Source organism: Lolium perenne, chromosome 4 (assembly GCF_019359855.2).
Source record: "Lolium perenne isolate Kyuss_39 chromosome 4, Kyuss_2.0, whole genome shotgun sequence".
NCBI classification, from domain to species: domain Eukaryota; kingdom Viridiplantae; phylum Streptophyta; class Magnoliopsida; order Poales; family Poaceae; genus Lolium; species Lolium perenne.
In genome coordinates, this window is record NC_067247.2 from 20,611,257 (window position 1) to 20,631,578 (window position 20,322).

The 20,322-nt window shown below is 43.4% G+C and overlaps 1 protein-coding gene across 2 annotated transcripts; it reads left to right on the forward strand.

Annotated features, from left to right (window-relative positions):
* The first annotated feature begins 6,111 nt into the window (after window positions 1–6,111).
* On the forward strand, window positions 6,112–9,765 carry LOC127291855 (putative F-box/LRR-repeat protein At3g18150). Of its 2 annotated transcripts, none has more exons than XM_071818483.1 (7): window positions 6,112–6,449; window positions 6,565–6,626; window positions 6,742–6,798; window positions 6,871–7,272; window positions 7,946–8,845; window positions 9,016–9,165; window positions 9,262–9,765. In XM_071818483.1, exons 4-7 carry the CDS (start codon window positions 7,228–7,230, stop codon window positions 9,628–9,630), a joined length of 1,464 nt encoding a protein of 487 aa, XP_071674584.1. In that variant the 5' UTR covers window positions 6,112–6,449; window positions 6,565–6,626; window positions 6,742–6,798; window positions 6,871–7,227; the 3' UTR covers window positions 9,631–9,765. The 2 variants fall into 2 exon arrangements, with proteins under 2 accessions (XP_071674584.1, XP_051177139.1); XM_051321179.2 differs by having other exon boundaries at window positions 6,742–6,793.
* Window positions 9,766–20,322: the final 10,557 nt, after the last annotated feature.

Sequence of the window (20,322 nt, forward strand, 5' to 3'; positions counted from 1 at the left end):
CATGATGATGTAGAGCCCCTCCGGTGATGATTCCCCTCTCCAGCAGGGTGCCGGAGGCGATCTCCTGAATCCCCCGAGATGGGATTGGCGGCGGCGGCCTCTCAGTAATGTTTTCCGTATCGTGGCTCTCGGTACATGGGGTTTCGCGATGAAGGCTATTTGTAGGCGGAAGGGTAGGTCAGGGGGCGACGCGAGGGGCCCACACACTAGGGCCGCGCGGCCAGGGCCTGGGCCGTGCCGCCCTGGTGTGTGGCCGCCTCGTGGCCCCACTTCCTTTCCCCCTCGGTCTTCTGGAAGCTTCGTGTAAAAATAGGACCCTGGGCGTTGATTTCGTCCAATTCCGAGAATATTTCCTTACTAGGATTTCTGAAACCAAAAACAACAGAAAACAGCAACTGACACTTCGGCATCTTGTTAATAGGTTAGTGCCGGAAAATGTATAATAATGCTGTAAAGTATGTATAAAACATTCAAGTATTGTCATAAAAGTAGCATGGAACATAAGAAATTATAGATACGTTTGAGACGTATCAGATACCGATTCCCTTTGTCACGCGATATTTTACTTATCCGAAGTTTGATCGTCGGTATCTCCATACCTAGTTCAACCTCATTACCGATGAGTACTCTTTACTCGTACCGTGATATGTTATCCCTTGTGAACCAGTCACATGCTTGCAAGCTAATTAGATATCATTCCACCGAGAGGGCCCAGAGTATATCTATCCGTCATCGGGATGGACAAATCCCACTCTTGATCCATATGCCTCAACTCATACTTTCCGAATACTTAATCCCATCTTTATAACCACCCATTTATGCAGTGGCGTTTGATGTAATCAAAGTACCCTTCCGGTGTAAGTGATTTACATGATCTCATGGTCGAAGGACTAGGTAACTATGTATCAAAAGCTTATAGCAAGTTTGAACTAAATGACTTGATCTTATGCTACGCTTATTTGGGTGTATGTCCATTATATCATTCACCCAATGACATAACCTTGTTATTAACAACATCCAATGTTCATGATCACGAAACCATGATCATCTATGAATCAACAAGCTAGTTATACAAGAGGCTTACTAGGGACTCCTTGTTGTTTACACAACACACATGTATCAATGTTTCAGTTGATACAATTGTAGCATGGGATGTAAACATTTATCATGAACACTAAGATACAACAATAACTAATTTATTATTGCCTCTTGGGCATATCTCCAACACCTCTATATACTAACGATAATTATAAAATGAATTTAACTATTGTATATATGCTTTGGTATACTCTTATTTGATGTGATTCATTCATATATAAAATATCAATGCATAGGAAGAAAGTTAGACTTCATTACTACTTGTTGTGCATATTTCATGTTGTGTGCTAATGTGTTTTAAAGTGTTAAATATATTTATTGGTATGATCACACCATGGGACCCTCGTATCTTGTTGTCATATGTTATTTCTAATAATGAGAAGGATATAATCAAGAAGCATCACCCCTACAAGATCATATATAGCTCCTACAATCAAGTAAGTAAGCCTAACTATATGGCTATAAAGAAAGCGCTTTACGGGAGGCAACCCGAGATGTTTTTATATTTGGTTTTTTTTTCATCCTTGCTGTAGCATGCTAGTTTTATTTTAGTTTACTCTCTGTTTTTAAATAAAGTATCAAGTTTTTACCTGTTTGGATGTTTAAAGTTGCAAACATAATATAAAGTTGCTGATTTCTACGCTGCACTTTTTAGTGCACGATTTTTTATCTCTTTTTAGGTAGATCCTAAAATTTTAGTGAAATCACAGTAGCTGAAACTTTTTCATTCTATATATGCATGTAAATTGTGTTAATTTTGTAAGGTATGTAACTCGTGCCAAAAATTCAGTTTTGCTGCAAAAACAAATTTGGACAGATTTTGCCTTACTTTGTTCGATCCATTCTTTTGAGTATCAATATGAATTTTTACTTCGAAATTTTGATATAATAGAAAGATTAGAACATTATGTGCTCTGTGGTTCATGAAGATATAATTTTTTGTTGAGTAAAATAGCAGCAAGCATAATTTGTTTGTATCTCTAACATCACTCTATATAAAAGAATGAGCATAAAAGTTTGTGTTGAAGTTTTTTAACAGGGAATGAAGGAAGATCACAATAATATGATTCAAGTATGATAAATATCATAATCTTGGGGATGCCCATGACATTCCACTGGACTCATTCAAAAACTTCTGGTTTGAGCACCTCTAAACTATGTTTTTTGAGCAACATAGAATTTTCGTAAAAACTTGAAGCGTCCTTGTTTTATTTGTGTCTAGTTTTGTATTGTTTTATGAGAGGACCATCATATTGAGTGTCTATAATGCATATGCATGATCTCCTGGAACAAACTCTTTATCTCTGAATGTTCAAAGTAAAATAAGTTGCATGCTTATAAAAGAAAAAGGAGAAATGCCTAAAAGCTGAAATTTATTTTGTGTATTGTATTTCTAGTTTCACATGCTCTATTGAGTGATGATTTGTTATGTGCCTTATTCAGTGCTACTTCTTGTTAGTATACATAGATGCTTAATTCTAAGTATCATTGTTTGATGTTGAATGAATAGTCTGTGGATACTATTGCATGCTTTTTGACCTCTTGCTAGCAAAAAAGATTTGAATTCTTACACAAGCATAGACTTGTTTCCATGCTCAACTTAAATCCAATGTCTATCATACCTACATATATAGCACTTGCTATTCCAATTATAATGTGTGTTTTGCCTCCAACCTTTTCAATTTTTTTTGTGTAATTTAAAGCTTATAAGAAAGTAAGGTTTGGTAGGAAATACCACTATGCATGTTGTTGGTTTGACTGATTATGAATAATGAGCTAGACCGTAACCATGTTTACTAGGGAAGTCTTTCAACGCTACAATTTTGGGGTATTGCACCATGCGTTGATCATCATTTATTTTGTTTTGTTGATGGCTATCTCTTGTGAAATGAATGGTGGTTATTTTAAGCAAGAAGGCATGCATGGTTAGAGAAGAGAACTGGGCCGCTAACCGAAGCCACGCCAAATCATGGTGAAAGTTTCAGCAACAAGCATCCTCAATAGGAAGAGTTAAAAATGTAAGAGAAAAGAGTTGTGAAAAAAGAGAGTGATAAAAGAAAAGAAAGAAAAAAGAGTATGAGAAAAAAGTGAGAGAGAGTTAGAGAGGATACTCAACGTCTGTTGTTCATGTCCCGGTATGGATGGCCTATAGTTGAGATACACATCTCAGTTGGTCCTCTGTACAGGTGGCATCAAGGTACCCCATTGCGATACTTGGTTGAAACATGTATGTTGAAAGGTCTCGGTAACCCGAAGTTGTAAAACGAGAAGTGTAGTCCTTTAGCATTCAAGAAAATGAGGCAACACTTACTCATAATAGGTCAAACTCATGACACATAGATATCTTCCTACATGAGAAACTTGGTACCCCATCCTTATTTATTGTTGACATGAATTGCATAGCTCAAAACCATGTTTTATGATCTCTACTTTTTATTTTGTTGGAGGTTTAGCACATACATTTCCTGCTTACTTTCTTGTGTTCAAGAGTCAAAATAAATATCCTAAAAAGAGAGGACCAAGAGTGTTCCAACAATTCTATAGGATTCTTCTAAGCATGCTTTATGATTCATAATAATTATCATTCATGTTCCTTACAATGCTATTTACTATTATGCATGCTTTGTAGAATGTAAGAATTATCACTTCATGGGTTCATATTACTTATTGTCCCTCTTTATTGACTAAACCTTGTGATACTTTTCACGATTATTTAGAAGCCATATACTATAAACTTTAAAGTTCATGTTAGTTTTATCAGCTTCATGCTTGGGGATGTTGGTACATGTAAAATACATACATGAACTTTGTACTTTATCATATTGAATCCCCACATATTTGCAACATATATGATGATAATATCATGTTTTACATTGATTTATGGAGATTTACCAATGATCCCCTTAATTTGGTTTATAACTCCGCCGAACGAAAAAACCCTATTTTCAATAGTTTTCACTTTCAGATACCTATACGGAGTCAAATTGACCTGAGATTTTTGGATCGTCATTTTTTCATCGGGAGAAGCACCTTGGGCCCTGGAACCAATGACACGCAGGCCCTTCTAGGTGTGTTTCCAGGTCCCAGGGTACTTCTCCCGATGAAATAATGACGCTCCAAAAATCTCAACTCAATTTGATTCCGTATAGATCTCTGAAAGTGAAAAAAAAACATGGAATTTTTGTTCTGCAGAGTTATAAACGAAATAAAGGGGATCATTGATAAATCCCCATAAATCAATATAAAATATGGTATTATCATCGTATTTGTTGCAAATATGTGGAAATTCAATTTGATAAAGGAAAAAATTCATGTATTACATGCATCACATATCCCGGTTAAAATTTCTCTACAAAATATATGTATGCGTTTCCAGATGCTGGACTAATGTTCTAGGTCTTTGCTGAATTTCCGAAGAAGAATGAGTAGTTTTTGAGGCTTTTGAGAGTTTAGCGGGTATTAGAGCATCTCTAGCAGAGCCCGTAAACAGGTGAACTGAAAAATGCGAGTTCAGTTCACCGAACTCGTGTTTACGGGCCGGAAAACCGTTGTCACAGATTAGAAACCGTAAAAGTGGAACTGAAAAATGGAATTCGAAATGACGCGGGTAAATTAGGCGATGATAATAGTTCGAGATGAAATTGATGCTCCTGATTGAGCATCTAAACTTACATAGTTCGATAAATTAAAGCTAAAGTACTGGTACACCGGCGAGCGCTACATAGATAAGCAAAATGCGGCCTAAAATAGTGTCCTACGCGCGCGGCGGTGCCGGTGGTGGCATAGCGTGTCGGCGTCGATGCTGTCATGGACGAGCTTCACGCATCGTCGGCGTCAAGCTCGACTATTTCGAGCTTCACGCGGCGGACGCGGGCCTCCCGGCGGGCCGCCTCGTATTCACGGACCTGGCGGACTCCTCCCGACGGAAGCGCGCGCGAGCCTCCGCCTCGCTGACGGCCTTGGTCTGCGCGAGGACGGCCTCGTCGCTGCCGTGGACATAGTCCCCGGCAGAGATGGTGGGCGACAGCGCGAGGACGAGGTCCTCGTCGTCGCTGTTGTCCGTGACGGGGAGCCGTGGTGCGCGGCTTGACTGGCCGGACGAGGAGCCCTCACTGGCGTTGCCGTACCTGGCGAGCTTCCCTGGGGGCGTGAGCCCCCAGTTCGTCCACCGGTGGGCGCTGCGCTTGCGCGCGCCCTCCGACCGGTTCCATTTGCGCCGCTCCGCGTCGGTGCGGAAGACGGGCGGACGTGGCGGCGAGTCGCCGCCGCCCAATCCGGCGCCACGGCCTTGGGAGCCGCCACAGGACGCCATCGCACACCACGCGCCGGTGGATCGCTGCCTGGGGCTCGCTGGATTGCTTGCCGGAAATGGTGGTTGGCGGCGGCGGAGGGAGAGGAACGGTGGAGGGGAGTAGGGTTTGCGAACCGAACTCCCCTCCGTGAACCCTTTTAATAGGGGCCGTGCGGAGAGTTGTTCGGGCCCCTGAACTTCTTTTACGGGCCGATCCATCTTTTCGGGCTCCGTTCTGCGACACATTCGGCTCAAACCCGTAAATTCGCCGGAAAAGTTCGGTTCCGGCGGGATTTATGGGCTGCTCTTAGTACAGGTGCATCTGCCCGTACCGCTTCTACGACGTAACGAAGAAACGAGAAATTTTTCTAGAGAAGTCAGTACGTGCAATTGCCCCAGCAGCGGACCAAATGGACCAAATGGCTGCCCTGCTTCCTTTGTCTCCGCCGCCTCCTTGGACATAGCCGTCTGCCGTCGGTCGATGCCCTTGCGCTTGCTGGCATCATTCCTCCCTCACTTGCGCGCTCGCTGCCAGCGTCCGCACGTTACAGACAGAAGAACGAATCAAATAAATCCCGCGCGCGTCGCCGCGTCTTGTTCGATTTTTTTTCGAGGGACGTCTTGCTAGATTTTGACATTAACAATCTGCAAAATCCCGTGTCCACGATTCGATTTTTTCGGAAAAAAAAGAAAAAAAAGGTCGGCCCAAGCTTGACCCAGACGCGCGCCTCGTCAAGAACAGGGGAGGCAGGGGAGGAGGTATAAAATGCAAAATCTGACTAGGGTTCTCGCCCAATTCTCGGCCGGCCGCCGCCGCCACCCCTCTCTTCTTCCTCCTCTCCGCGATTCCACCGTCTTTCTCCAGCAGTGCCGCCACAGGACAAGAGGAGGAGGCCTCAGAGGGCCGGCGACGTGGAGCCGCAGGTCGGCGGCGAAGCCAGCCGACGAACCGCAGCCACGCCGGCGATTAATCCGCCGTGCCCTCCTCCTCTTCCTTGAGGCGCCTGCAACGGTGATACCGCCCTCCCCGTCGTCTCCTCTGCCTCCTCTCCCAACTAAGGTACGCACATCAGGCCCTCCTCTCTACGTTCAGTTCATCCTGGATCGGATTCAAATTCTTTGTCCGAGTCAATTCAAATTCGCCTCTGACTCTCGCGCGCGCGGGCAATTCTCAGGTCTGCCGTCCACATTGAGCAACCCCTCGCCGCCGGCTCCTCTTCCTCCTCTCCCAATTAAGGTACACACGTCCGCTCAATTTTTCTTGGTCCGATTGATCCAGGATTCGATTCAAATTTTTAGTCCGATTCGATTCAAATTCGTCTCTGACTCTCGTGCGCGCGGTCGATTTTCAGGTCTGCCACCCACGGGGAGCAACGCGCTCGCCGCCATCACCTCTTATTCCAAGTAAGGCACGGACGTGAGCTCCTCTGTGTCCGCGTCTGATTCGAACTCTGTCTCTAACGCGCGCCGTCGACTTTCAGGGAATCCGAGGACGACTGGGATTGCGCGCCATATTTTCCTTCTTCTGCCTTCCTTCTACTTCACGGGATTGTTGATTTATATGACCGGATCAATAGCAGCAGCGGCGGTACAGGATTCAACCTCCGCATCGCGAACAGGGCTGGATTTGCTCCGTTGTACACATGATACATTATTTAGGAATAGCAAAATAATAATCATCCGTCACCTACAGTCGGATTAGGACCCCTCCCCTTCGGACTGGGAGGGGCTGCTGCTTCCGGTGCGGCTATTATTTAGTAGCGGAATAAGAAGGTGCTAGCGTTGGGTTTTCGGCAGGGAGACAATCGCCTGCAATAATCTCCTCCTTGAATTTCTCCATGGAGGCGATTAACAAAAATAACAATTCCCAGAACCAGAGCCAAGTAAGTCTCTCCTTGCATCACATGTTGGTCGCTTTGTTCATATTTTGTTGTTTTCAGTTCTACTGATATGCCATGGTTGTAAAAATATTAGCTGTATCTCGAACTCACACTACATGTTTAGAGGCTGAACACGTTTGTGCTCATGCATATGGCCTGATGCTCAAGAAAGCGTTGTGTCGCTGGGTAGCAGCTTTTTCTAGTAACGCAGAAGTGCCAAGACGGATCTTTCTTCTTAGAATCAATAAAACAAACATGTATTTCAGCCTATACGTTTAGATATGTTCTTCATGCTTGTATGATATACCACTGGAGATTTAATTTTTTCGCATTCCATTATCAGTTAATATGGTACTTTTATGGCTTGATCCTCACAACTGATCTCAAAACTATACAACTGTTTTACTGTGTGCGGTAAGAAACAGCTAGTATTAATGATCTGGATCTACCAGCTCAATATACATAATCACCCAATTTTATACGAACATAAATACATGACCTTGATGAATCTGAACATCACGGGGTCTCCAAATCACCGATAGCAAGTTTGCTTGGGAGATATTTGGCTTTATGGAACGTTAGGTAGAGTATTGTCTGTGTCACTGTGTAACTATTTCGATGTTTGGGATTTCTGTTATGTGGCAGCTAAATAATGTTTCCGTAATTTACGTTGCAGCATCTTGAGGAGGAAGATAGGCTCAGCCCGCTGACTGATGATATTTTACTGTCTATCTTGGGTAGAGTCAGTTTACATATGGCTGCAAGGACATGTGTGCTTTCTACACGGTGGAAGCATCTGCCTTGGTTGCTACCTGAACTCAGCATCAATGTTGAGGATTTCCTATCTGTTCCATGCACTGAACCTATTGAGGCAAATTATATGGAGGAAGCTATGGTGTCTTTGACCAAAGCAACCAGGAGTTTCTTGTCTGATCAGCAGAGAGGATGCACCATCTCAAGTCTGCACCTCAAGCTCTACTTGATCAACACTTTCTTGTGTGAAGTTGGCCCACTGGTAGGTGGCGCAATTGACAATGGTTCGTTGAAAGATCTGGATCTCACCGTTCTTGATGGGACAGAGCCTTTGGACTGCAGTGACGAGGATATGCTGCAGCGAGCTCAAGAAATTGATACTTTCTTTCATGCCTACCCTAGTGTGCTCAACTGCCTCACAAAGCTCTCTCTGCAAAACGCCGGCTTTGACAATTTGGACATGCACCATCTCCTGTTTGACTGCTGCAAGCAACTGAAGCATCTGCGTCTTTGTTATTGTGATACTGGCACCTACTCTGTCTTTAAGATTGATGCACCAAACTCAAAACTTTGTGTTTTAGAAATCGATGTCTGTCGCTTTGAGAGGCTTGAATTGGTCTGCCTTCCGAAATTGGAGAAGTTCATATGCATTACTTGGGTGGCATCTCAGCATGTCCCAGTAACCTTTGGGTTTGTCCCATCTCTTGGAGAATTAGAACTATCATGTGGTGCATCGTATCGTCGACGCCCATTTAAATTAAGTGAGCTTCTACATGGAACAACAAGCATACACACTCTCACATTGCATTTCCAAGGAGAAAATGTAAGTACTTTCTAATTTCCGTTAGATGGTACTCTTTTCTTTGTATTCATCGTCACTGCTATGAGAGTTATTTCATATACTGTGTTTGTGCATGGTACAGAAATAAATTCCTTGATAATCTCATTATTATCTTGCAAACTATTCATTATTTTTTTAAATCATGTGATCAGCTTTGGTTGCAACCTGAAATGGAGGAACTCCGCACCGCATTCAACAAGCTAAAGAAGCTCTCCGTGTGTGGCATCTTTGTTGAATTCGACATTTTATGGATGACGGCCTTTCTCGTAGCAGCACCATCTATCGAAAAACTACATATTCGGGTGACGTCTTTGTCCCTATTTCTTTCCTATTCTCCACATTTGGAGCTTTAGCTTTTCACAATTTTTACTGGAAAATTGTTGAAATCTGGATTCCAGGTATGGAACCATGTATGCGATGTGGGTGAGTTCAGAGGTGATATCTTCCGTGACAGAAAGACTCCTCAGTGGGAAATGCGCTTCGATGGCTCCGAAAACAGGCTGCTGAAGGAGCTAGAAATCGGTGGCTTTAGAGCACTAGAGCAACAATTTACTTTTATAAGATCCATGTTGGAGCGATCTCCCAACTTGCAGAAGATAACTCTCTTAGGAGACGACCAATGCGATGAGTGTGATGCTCTTGATGCATCACTTCATCCTTCGAAATTTCCGGAGAAGGATGAGGAAGAAATGGTGGCTGAGAGGATTAGAGACGGCCTATTCTCACCAGAGATAATTTTCGATGAAGACTGGTCGCTGAGCATCTGAGATTTCTTGTTAGTACGACTACACATTTGCACTTTTGTTAACCATGTGCTAAAATGTAATCTTCAGAGTTTATTTTCATACCTCACAAAGATCTTGTGGATTGTTTCATTTTGTGAATTATGCCTTTCTTTGACAGTCTGATTTGTGTTTGTAACTTTCACATTTGATTCAGAAACTATCTGATTGTGCTCCTTTAGATAAAGCGTGGAGGTTGCTAAACAGTGGTTGTTTTCGCTAAAAAATTAAATAATATTTTTTAAATTTTTTCAGAAATAATACCCCAGACCCCACAATGTGAGGGAGCTTTCAGCACTGGGTACCCGCTCTAGTTTCAGAAATAATACTACATGGTATACATGATTTAGGAAACAGTAATTAATGCTACATCTATGAGCGCTTTTTGACGAAATCTCACTTACGCGCACGAACCGCTGGCATAGCCCCAGCATTATCGTTTAGGAAATTTCCAAAAGTAATATGACCTCGTTTTGGCCGAAGACGATAGGCCCTTGTTGGCCTAGCCCAAGCCGGACAGGTTCGTTTTTGAGGTGCAGACCAGGAAGCACAGGCGCCCGTGGCATTAAAATATTTTACGTGAGTGTACAGTGTTATCTATTTCAGTTTGAAGTGTGATTATAGGTGTAGAGCGTTTCATTAGAAGAAGAGTGAATTCCAGATTTTACCCTCTTGTCTGCCATTTGTGACAACACTTACCAATTTAATAAAATATCCTCTATTTTACCCCATTTAGTTAACTTTATGTCATATTTTACCCTTTTTAATAATTGAAGGGTTCTGTCAGTTGGAACCTGGTAATCTCGTCTAACCCGGCGTGCCACATCGGAGACTATTTTGTCGCAGTGTTCACCACTCACTCCTGAATCGCTCCCCAACCACACATCTTTTTTTTTTTCGAAATGGGATTCACCCGGCCTCTGCATCGGTTGATGCACACAATCTTTTATTAAAGAACTGAATATTCAAAGTTTACAATTTAAAGATCAACGAGGGTCGATACAAATATCCACCACCGAAAAAAGGAAATCTGCTAAACAACCTAAGCATCATGTAATCTCTTAACAGGCCGCCAAATAGCCTGGTAGAAAATATCTTGGGCAACCATTCAAATGCGGTTGCATCCAGAAACCATGAACTCCCGCTGGTCCTCCGGGAGCAAGAAGCGCCATAGCTGGATCCAGTGTACCATAGTGTGGATAACCTGCAAAAAATTAGTAGAATCCTTTTTGTTAAAAACAATGTCATTTCTGCAATTACATATTGACCAACATAAAGCCGAAACACCAATGCGAATCCTAGCTTTATCAGATTTATCAGTTCCATTAAGCCAATTCCCAAACATATTTGTGACATTGGATGGAGGTGGAATATTATATGCACCAAAAATCACCCGCCAAATAAGTCTAGCAAAAGGACAAGAAATAAACAAATGTTCCACTGATTCCTCGGCGTCACAGAAAGAGCATTTCGTATTTCCACTCCAATTCCTGTTTGCTAGATTATCACGAGTCAAAAGGACTTTTTTTTTCTAAGGAACCATATAAAGATCTTGATTTTAAGTGGGATTTTTAGTTTCCAAAGATATTTACGAAGGTATCTTGTATGCCCATTTAGCATGTCTCCATACATAGATTTGACGGTGAATTGCCCTGAAGATGTTAGTCCCCAAACGAACTTATCTTGATCATCAGTTAGAGTTATCACCATTAATGTATGGCATAAATGCACCCATTGATCTCATTTATCACCAATAAGGCAATAAGCCTTCTCCGAAAACCAATATTTAAGGGAGTTGAACTCATAACATTTGCCACAGTATCATGACGATGGACTATGTTATATAGTTGGGGATACTGAGAAGCAAGGGTCAGCTCACCTAACCATTTGTCTTCCCATAATCGAACTCCTTCTCCGGACCCTACTTAAAATTTTCCTCTGCTAAAAAAATTCCTTTTAACTTTCATTAGCCCTTTTCAGAAAGGTGAATCATTAGGATTGCTTTCAACTTCAGCTAAAGTTTTCTGAGATAGGTACTTGTTTTTTAGGAGTTATTGCCATAACCCTTCTTCAGAAAGGAGCTTATAAAGCCATTTACTAAGCAGGCAAGAATTTTTAATCTCCAGTACTTCAATTCCAAGACCACCTTGGTCCTTGGGTCTGCAAATTAAGTTCCACTTAGTTAAGCGATATTTCATTTTATTTTACTCACATTGCCAAAAGAAACGTGATCGGAAAAAATCTAATCTCTTCCTTACCCCTTTAGGTATATGAAAGGAAGATACATAAACATCGGTAAACTTGTAAGAACGAAGTTGATCAATACAAGGCGATCCCCATATGATAACATCTTTCCAGCCCAACACCCAAGCTTTGTCTCGAAACAAATTTCAACTGGATTCCATTCAGAATTTTTTAACTTTCTATAGTGAATTGGAATACCCTAATACCTGAAGGGAAAGAACCAGATTCACACCCAAAAAGTTGTTTGTATTCTTCCTCCTCTTCTTTAGCCTTACCAAAACATAAAATCTCGCTCTTTTGGAAGTTGATTTTTAGTCCTGATAATTCTTCGAAGAAGCGCAATATAAGTTTCATATTTACAGCCTTTTCAAAGTCATGTTCCATAAAAAGTATCGTATCATCAGCATATTGTAGTATAGAAATCCATCCCTCAACTAGATGATGAATAAGGCTTCCTATCTGTCCATCCTCTTTCGCCCTTGCTATTAGGATGGCCAGCATATCTGCAATAATGTTGAATAATATAGGTGATAGAGGATCACCCTGTCGAAGACCCTTCCTGATTTGAAAATAGTGACCGATGTCATCATTAACCTTGATCCCTACGCATCCTCCTCTGACAAATTGTTCAATGAGTTGACACCATTTAGGATCAAAACCTTTCATACGCATGACTTGTTGAACAAAAGGTAATTTTACCTTATCACAAGCTTTCTCAAAATTGATTTTAAATATCACCCCATCCATTTTCTTCCGATGAAGTTCATGAATAGTTTCATGCAAGACAACTACTCCTTCAAGGATATGTCGTCCTCGCATGAATGCCGCCTGTGTAGGACTAATAACTGTTTCAGCCACAATATTAGATCTAATAGGGTAACATGGTAATAACACCAAAGTTCAATTTGAACAACTGTAATTCCTCTGAATGCAGTTGATTGAACATTGATATTAAATCCCCCTTGATAACGTCCCAGAAGGTTTGATAAAACTCAGCTGGAAAACCATCAGGACCTGGAGATTTATTTAGCTCCATTTGGAAAATAGCATCCTTGAGTTCCTTCTCTGTAATTTCGGCAACAAGGATATTATTCTCCTCTTGGGTTAATTGCGGAATATCCTGTCGAAACTCCTCACTCAGTGTGAGGGTAGAAGCAGTTGGCTCTCCAAACAACTTCTTATAATATTCAGATATATAAACTTGCAAATTTTCATCACCCACTATGGTTCCTTCCTCTTTTCTAGTTGAAAAATTCTTTTCCTTCTATGTTTTCCATTTGCAATTAAGTGACAATATTTAGTATTGTTCCCCCTTATTGAATATATTTTAGCTTGGCTCTTTGTGCCCATTTTGACTCTTCATCTCTGCGAAGTTTTGTTAAATCATCATTGGCCTTTCGTAACTTTGTTCTGTCATCTTCATCTAGAGGAATTGACTCATCTTTCAAGTCCAATTCATCTATTAAGGATAACAACCTTTCTTTTTCTTTCGTGTATTGACCACTTAGAAATTTTGCCCAACCTATGAGAAAATGCCTAATATGCCTGATTTTGTACTGCCATTTGGCAAAAGGAGTATTACCACGTGTTTCAGCCTCCCATTCAGCTTTCACTATCTCATAATTTTTTTCATGTTTCAACCATGAAGTTTCAAAAGAAAAGTAAGCTTTGTTGCCAATATGTTCATGATTACCCAAATCGATTAACAAAGGAGCATGGTCTGAACCAATCCTTGTCAAAGCTCTCACTGTTACTAAAGAAAATTTTTGTTCCCACTCTACCATCGAGAGGATACAATCAAGCTTCTGATACGTTGGATTTTCCCTCCGATTAGCCCAAGTAATTTGCCTCCCTGAGAGAGCAACCTCTCGCAGGTTAAGGCTCTCAATAATGGCATTAAAAACGAAGGGCCAATGTGGCTTGAAATTATCATTGTTCTTATCCTCTTTTCTTCTCAAAATATTGAAATCCCCCCAATTAGAGAAGGGGTCGAACCTGAATCACCCATCCTGGCAAGTTCAGCAAGGAATTCTGCTTTATGAGTATCTTGAGCAGCACCGTAAACTGGCACTAATACCCACTCAACCCCATCATATTTACATCTAACATGTAGTTTGACACATAAATCTCCAGTTTCAACTGTACCAACTTGTAACAACACATTATTTATTCCAACAAGGATGCCTCCAGACCTCCCATGAGGTGGAAGATAGAACCAAGAATAGTCTAAGCCATTCGCCAAATTTTTAAGACAGGGTATTGAAAAATTAGATCTCCCCGTCTCCAGTAAGGCGATAAAATCTAACTTTTCCTCCCTTAATTGTTCTTTGGCAAAAAAAAAGTGCTTCGCAACGTCACCAAACCCATCTGAGTTCCAAAATAAACCTTTTATTGAACTTAACCTAAACACTTATTTTTGAATCTAGCACTTCTACGAACCCCTGACAAATCAAAATCCTTCTTCTTTCGGGTTTTCTTAAGTTTAATGATAGGCATTAGCAGGTCATCCTGTTTCAATAGCTCTTGCGCCTCCTGTATTATCAAATCTCCACTAAGACTTGAGAATTTAGAGGTTAGCAAACTATTTTGGCCTTCTTCCCTATGCAAATGAGCCTCAACATTTTTATTTAAGATAACTAAAGTTTGATTAACATCTACTCTTTAATAGATTCTACAGTTTTTAAAACTTCATTTTTATTCTTCCCCAAAGAAATGCCTAGGCGATTTACCTTAGCCAAGATATCCTCATCAGATAAAGAAGCAAGCGAAGGTTTATGTTTCTCATTACCTGGAGAAATAAAGTCTTGTCTGAGGTTAACATTCTGCATGGCCCTCTTCCATCTGCATGGCATTCGTGTTTGGCCGAGCATGAATCATGTCACTCGCCCGAACAGACACAGATGGAGATGCAATACCCCCAAAAACCACCACATCATTTACCAGAGGATTCTTCATTGTTCTTCCTTGAAGGTCTTTTACAGGAGTCATTGAATTACCTGAAAATTGTCACGTTACCATAGTTGGTGACGGAGAATTTTGCGTATCAACAACAACACTTATACCTTTATTTTTCGTGGAAGCAATAGAAAATTCCGCAGAATGCTTTGCCGCAGAAGATCCGAAGCCAATAGCAGCAGATCCGAGCTGCTCTGCCCGCTGCAGGTGCTCTCTGTCCGTGGCAGGTCCCACCACCGTCGGCTGCGCATGCAGCATGACAGACTGGGCCGACAGGATCGCCTCGGGCAGGTGGCTGTGGCTTGCGGCAGCCAATCCGGGCGCGCCAGCTGGCGGCATGCTTCCCACAGCCGCTGCAGTTGCCCCAGTGGCCGACCGCGGCAGGTGGCATGGCGGGGACAAGGGGGACCCCGCACGTCGCGCTCGAGGTGACGCCTCTACAGGCGGGGACGCTGCACCACATGTGCTCTGGCTGCCCAGTGGCAGCGCAGGGCCCGCCGCTCCCGCAGCTGCTGCCGACAGGATCCTCTCCGATCCCAAGGCAAAATCAACCTCAAAAGGAGCTCCCTCCCTATCTTTTTCTATAGAATTAGACCCATCATTTCCCCCTCCATCATTGTTATCCCCATTGTTTACCATGTCAAAACCATCAAGTTGAATCACTATAACAGGTTCCACCTCAAAACTAAGCTTAAAGAAACCTCTTTGGATGAAAACATCAGTTGTCTCCCATATGAGGGTATGATCTAAGCATCCAATTCTCAACCTCAACTCCTTATTCTCTCTAGTGTGTACCATCTACGTCCACTTCTTTTGTCTTGCCAAAAAGAGTGCCCACCGCCCACAGAGACAAGAAGTCAGTCCTTACATCGGCTGGAATCCCTCTCACCCGCAGCCAAACCTCATGTAACATATACAAAGGGTCCTCTAAGGCTGACCAATCCTCAAAAACAAGATCAGAAGCTCTGTCAGGAACTGGATAAGTACGAAAAGTCTTCATCCTCTGAGCTTCAGACTTATTAGGGAATTTGACCCTAAACACATTATTCTGAAAGTTATATATCTCCCACTGAAAATATTCCACGGGTACAATCCTCCTCAAACATTCTGCAATTTCTGGAATGGACATGGGGTCACCTTCAACAGTCACCTTTACCAGCTTCACATTGTTAACCTTTGGCTTGTATGAACCTCCTTTGGGCAACTCAAAGAACATGAGTTGTTCGATCACATACCCATACATAATGACAGATGGTTTAGGAGCCTGAAGAAGCGGACAAGCACTAGAAATATGATTAGGTGACTCACAAATGTCACAAACTGGCACAGTGCAAGTATCAATTTGGTGCCCCGGTTGCTTGCATCGAAAACAAGGATTCTTATCAGGCTTTTTCGCCTTCTTAGCAGGATTTGGAGCATCCAATTTTGGCACTGAATCCACCTGCATGAGATGAGTCTGTGTACACCGGTGGCTGTAGTCTGGGGTTGTTGTACCGTAGGAAAATCAGCTTGTGCTCCCGCCGATACCACAGCACCCAAAGCCGACGGTGTAACCCCTTCAGCCCCTCCTCCCTGTGCTGCTACCGCCAATGCCGCAACAACCCCCTGCATAGCTTCTTTAAGCAACTCAGGATTAATACCAGCAAGTTTTGCACCATTTTGAACCACATAATCATTGTTTCCCCCCTCCACTATTGCGGTACTGATTAAAGTTGGATCGACTACCATTGTATCCATACCGCGAAGTTGCATTAAAATTGTTGTTCCCATAATATCTAGGACGTTACTGCTGGTTACCTCCATTGCGGTGGAAATTACTAGAATTTGTACCTCTGTTGAAATGCCCGAAGTTAGGCCCGAACTCCGTCGAGAACTGCTGCCCTGAGCATGATTCGGTTCGTCAGCCGTGCAGCTCGATTCGCCGGTCACGAAATTCCCTTGACGACCAGAGGAGAATCCTCCACCTCGACCAGAAGAGAACCCAGACGGGCCACTAAAACCATTGCCAAAGCCACTGAAACCCGTGCCACGCCTAGGACCATGGTGGCCGCCACGATCACCGCGGTCACCGCGACCTCTGCCGGGACCGTTTCCCTGGGCAGGACCGTAGCCTCCACCACCATTGTTCATTGCCAGAGCAGCTTCGCCTCCGTCGCCCACACGCTCACAGCCACCACGAGACGAGGAGTTCGCACGTGCCCACCAAAACCCTAGTTTACGACGCCACGCACGCCGAGCAGCGATGTCAGAGTCTTAAGGAATTTTTTGGGGCATCGCTTGAACAGATTGGGCCTTGGATCGGCGCGCCTCACGAAGGGCAGCGTTGAGAGGACTAGGCCGGCCTGGAACACCAGCTCTATTTTTGTTGAATTTCGCAAAAGAGCCCAGTATCTCAGTTTTTTAAATCCTCGGATAAATTGGATCAGAGCAAAGACAATTTGAAATCGAACTATCGGCGTCGTCGCTGAACCACCGTCCACCCCTTAGCATATCGTCGGCGGCGACATGGAATGTTGTCGGCTCGAGAACGTGCAGACGAGTTCGATATGCCGGAGATATGGCGCCGGTCGGCGACGATGACAGAGAGACATGAGATCGTACCTTGCAAGCAGAAGTAGCGACTTCCCGTGCTGCTGAGCGTTGACGTCGTTGCCGATCCAGGCGCTTCTCGGCACGACGGGCCAGGCCAGACGCCGTCTAAATCAGATCCCGGCCATCATCCGCTGAGGGAGGGCGGCAGAGGTATCTGAAGGCACTCGCCGATCCGCCCACTTCGTCTTCCGCCGATGAACTTGAGGCCGAGTCCTCGTCGGCCAAAACCCAGAACTTACCTTGAGGAAGCAGCTTTGATGAGCCCGACGGCGTCGACGCATCACCAGCGGCCGGCAAGCGAGGAAAGACCCCGCCGTCGCCCGAGCGGTCGCTGGCAACAACCTCCAGCAGTGCGAGCATTGAACACGGAGAAACTGGCCAAAATTGTCCAAGAAACGCATCTGCCGATACCAAAAACGTTCGGTTGGCATGCACTAACACGCACACGCACGCTGCACGCACGGTAGCCGGTGAAGGGGAAAAAGTCCGACGAAATCACACGCAAGTGAGATTGTCGTAGCATGAGGTGCTAACCTCATCTAAATGAAATCAATCTATGCATATTAACTAGCCCGAGATCAAAGATGAATGTGCGATCAAAACTATAGCGGATACAAGTGAGAATGTAACTAGCCGGCAACCAGAACATCCTCCTCGTGCTCAGCTTCTGGAGCTTGTTGGGATGTATAGTACTCGACTGCAGCCTGTACACACAGAGTATTTGTCATGGATAACCTCTAGCAGTAAATATGATTGGCATGAGAGATTACTAAACGCATAAGGCAATGGATAACCTCTGCAGCCTGTTTTCTTGTTGGCGGTCGATCCGTGCACTAATGTTGCATTCGAAGTAGTAGCTACACGCCAATGCTGCCATGACGCACGCCACATAGACCAAATGTATGTTTCTCAATGGATAAAATACTTCTAAATTTAAAATGGATAAAATGTGGCACAAGTTTCACTAAATGGGGTAAAATAGGGAAATTTCTACTAAATGGGGTAATTGTTGTCACAAATAGCAAACTAGAGGGTATAATATGGAATTCACTCTTAGAAGAATGACGGTGGATATTTGTGGTAGAAAAGTTTCCTTTCTTTCTATCGGGGCATTGATCGATGTGAGTGTAGACTGATTCAAGCAGACAGTAGAAGAGGCAGCACCTAGGAAGCCATGACAATATTGCATATGGTAACGCAAATCATGTACTCCCTCCGTCCATAAATATATGCCAAAAATTTATTAAAATTCGGATGTATCTATACACTAAATCGTGACTAGATACATTCAAATTTAGGCAAGCTTTTGGCATCTATTTATGGACAGAGGTAGTAGGATATTGTCTTAATTATGATGGCTTTATGTTGGCAGATTGGGGCAAGATTGTGCATGCTTGGTCTTAAGTTCATATAAGCATGTACATTGTGTCATATGGACACAAACACAAAGGGAACTGTCTTAGGAGGGCTTCATGTTGGCAGGCTATTGTGCATGGTTATTGGTAGTTAATTTCCACACATATGAGGATCCTAGTGAAACTTTTGATTCATGTGTAGCTTTTCATGGTGAAATCCTTGCAGTTGGCTTATGCTCTTTCATGCGCGCGTGTTAAGATTTACAGGAGGTCAAGATGTGATATCCTTTCTTCCATTAGCATTATAGGTTGTCTAAACTGACATTAGTGAACTGGGTTGTGGCATGTTAGCAGACTTTACACAAAGCATGCTCAGATTGTGTGGAATATGCACAACAAACACAAAGCATGTAGGCGTAAGGGGATTGTGTCTTAATGCTGGCTTGTTGGGGATTGTGGCATGCTTGCTAGTTTCTGCACATGTCAATTTTCTGTGTTTATTCATCCTTTTGATTCTGGTGGTAATCTTGAGGCAGGTGAAATCTCATGAAGTTTGCTTTTTCATGTATAAGATTTTACAGTAGGTGAAGATGTGCTGTCCTGGCCTTGGGTACGTAGCATACTATATACATACCTTGCCTTCACTAGCATTATGCCGACCATTGATTGAACCATGCATGGGCTTGTCCAAACGGGAGTTCTTGTTTATATTCATATGGCCAATCTATCTCAACACTGTTTTCTTGTTTATACTCATATGGCCAATCTATCTCAACGCTGATTTGTTGTTTATTTCCAGCAGCGGCAACGGAAAGATGTTCGGGCCTGATTTCGCAGAGAAGGGATGGCGCAAGGCGCAGGTAGTCCGGACTGGCCAAGACCCCATCGGTGAGGCCGAGTGTCATGAGCGTCAAGCAGAACTGAAGCTGCTGGACCTCACCAGGGAAGCTGCCGAAGCTGAGAAAGCGGCTCGCGCAGCTGAGGCTGCTGCTGCTGCTGAGGCTGAAGACGAAGCGGCCGAAGGGGCACATGAAGCTGCTGCTGCTGAGGCTGAAGACGAAGCGGCCGAAGGGGCACATGAAGCTGCTGCTGCTGAGGCTGAAGACGAAGCGGCCGCAGGGGCACCTGAAGCGGCAGCTGGCAACCCGGCTGGGCTCTGAAGTTGAGGGCACGCAGGCAGTAGTACTTAATGAGAAGCTTCAAGAATCAAGTGCTCCGAAATTATGCGTTTGGCCGATAAATGTTGCTGTGCTGGTTTAAACTAAGTCGACTAGTTCTTGGTTTTTTTTGCTTAATCAGTGCTGCACTATTACAACTTAGGTTTCACTGTTAATGCAAATCTCGTATGGAGTACATCTGCACATTTTTCAACGTGTCCCCATATACCGTGAAACAAATCACTGCCTACTTTGCTTGATTTCACCATTGCTTAATTATGATTACGTGATGCCCAGGCGGCTGCATATTAAACAAATAAATAGCTGGAGAAAGTAGTAGGGAGGTACAGATAGTCCAACGGTGAAGCTGGCAG

What these genes read in the sequence shown, in the direction of transcription:
- LOC127291855 (XM_071818483.1), top strand. Translation starts at nt 7,228, where the DNA reads ATGGAGGCGATTAACAAAAATAACAATTCCCAGAACCAGAGCCAA. An exon ending in ATTCCCAGAACCAGAGCCAA is followed by an intron (nt 7,273 to 7,945) that starts GTAAGTCTCTCC and finishes TTTACGTTGCAG; the next exon opens with CATCTTGAGGAGGAAGATAG. An exon ending in TGCATTTCCAAGGAGAAAAT is followed by an intron (nt 8,846 to 9,015) that starts GTAAGTACTTTC and finishes TCATGTGATCAG; the next exon opens with CTTTGGTTGCAACCTGAAAT.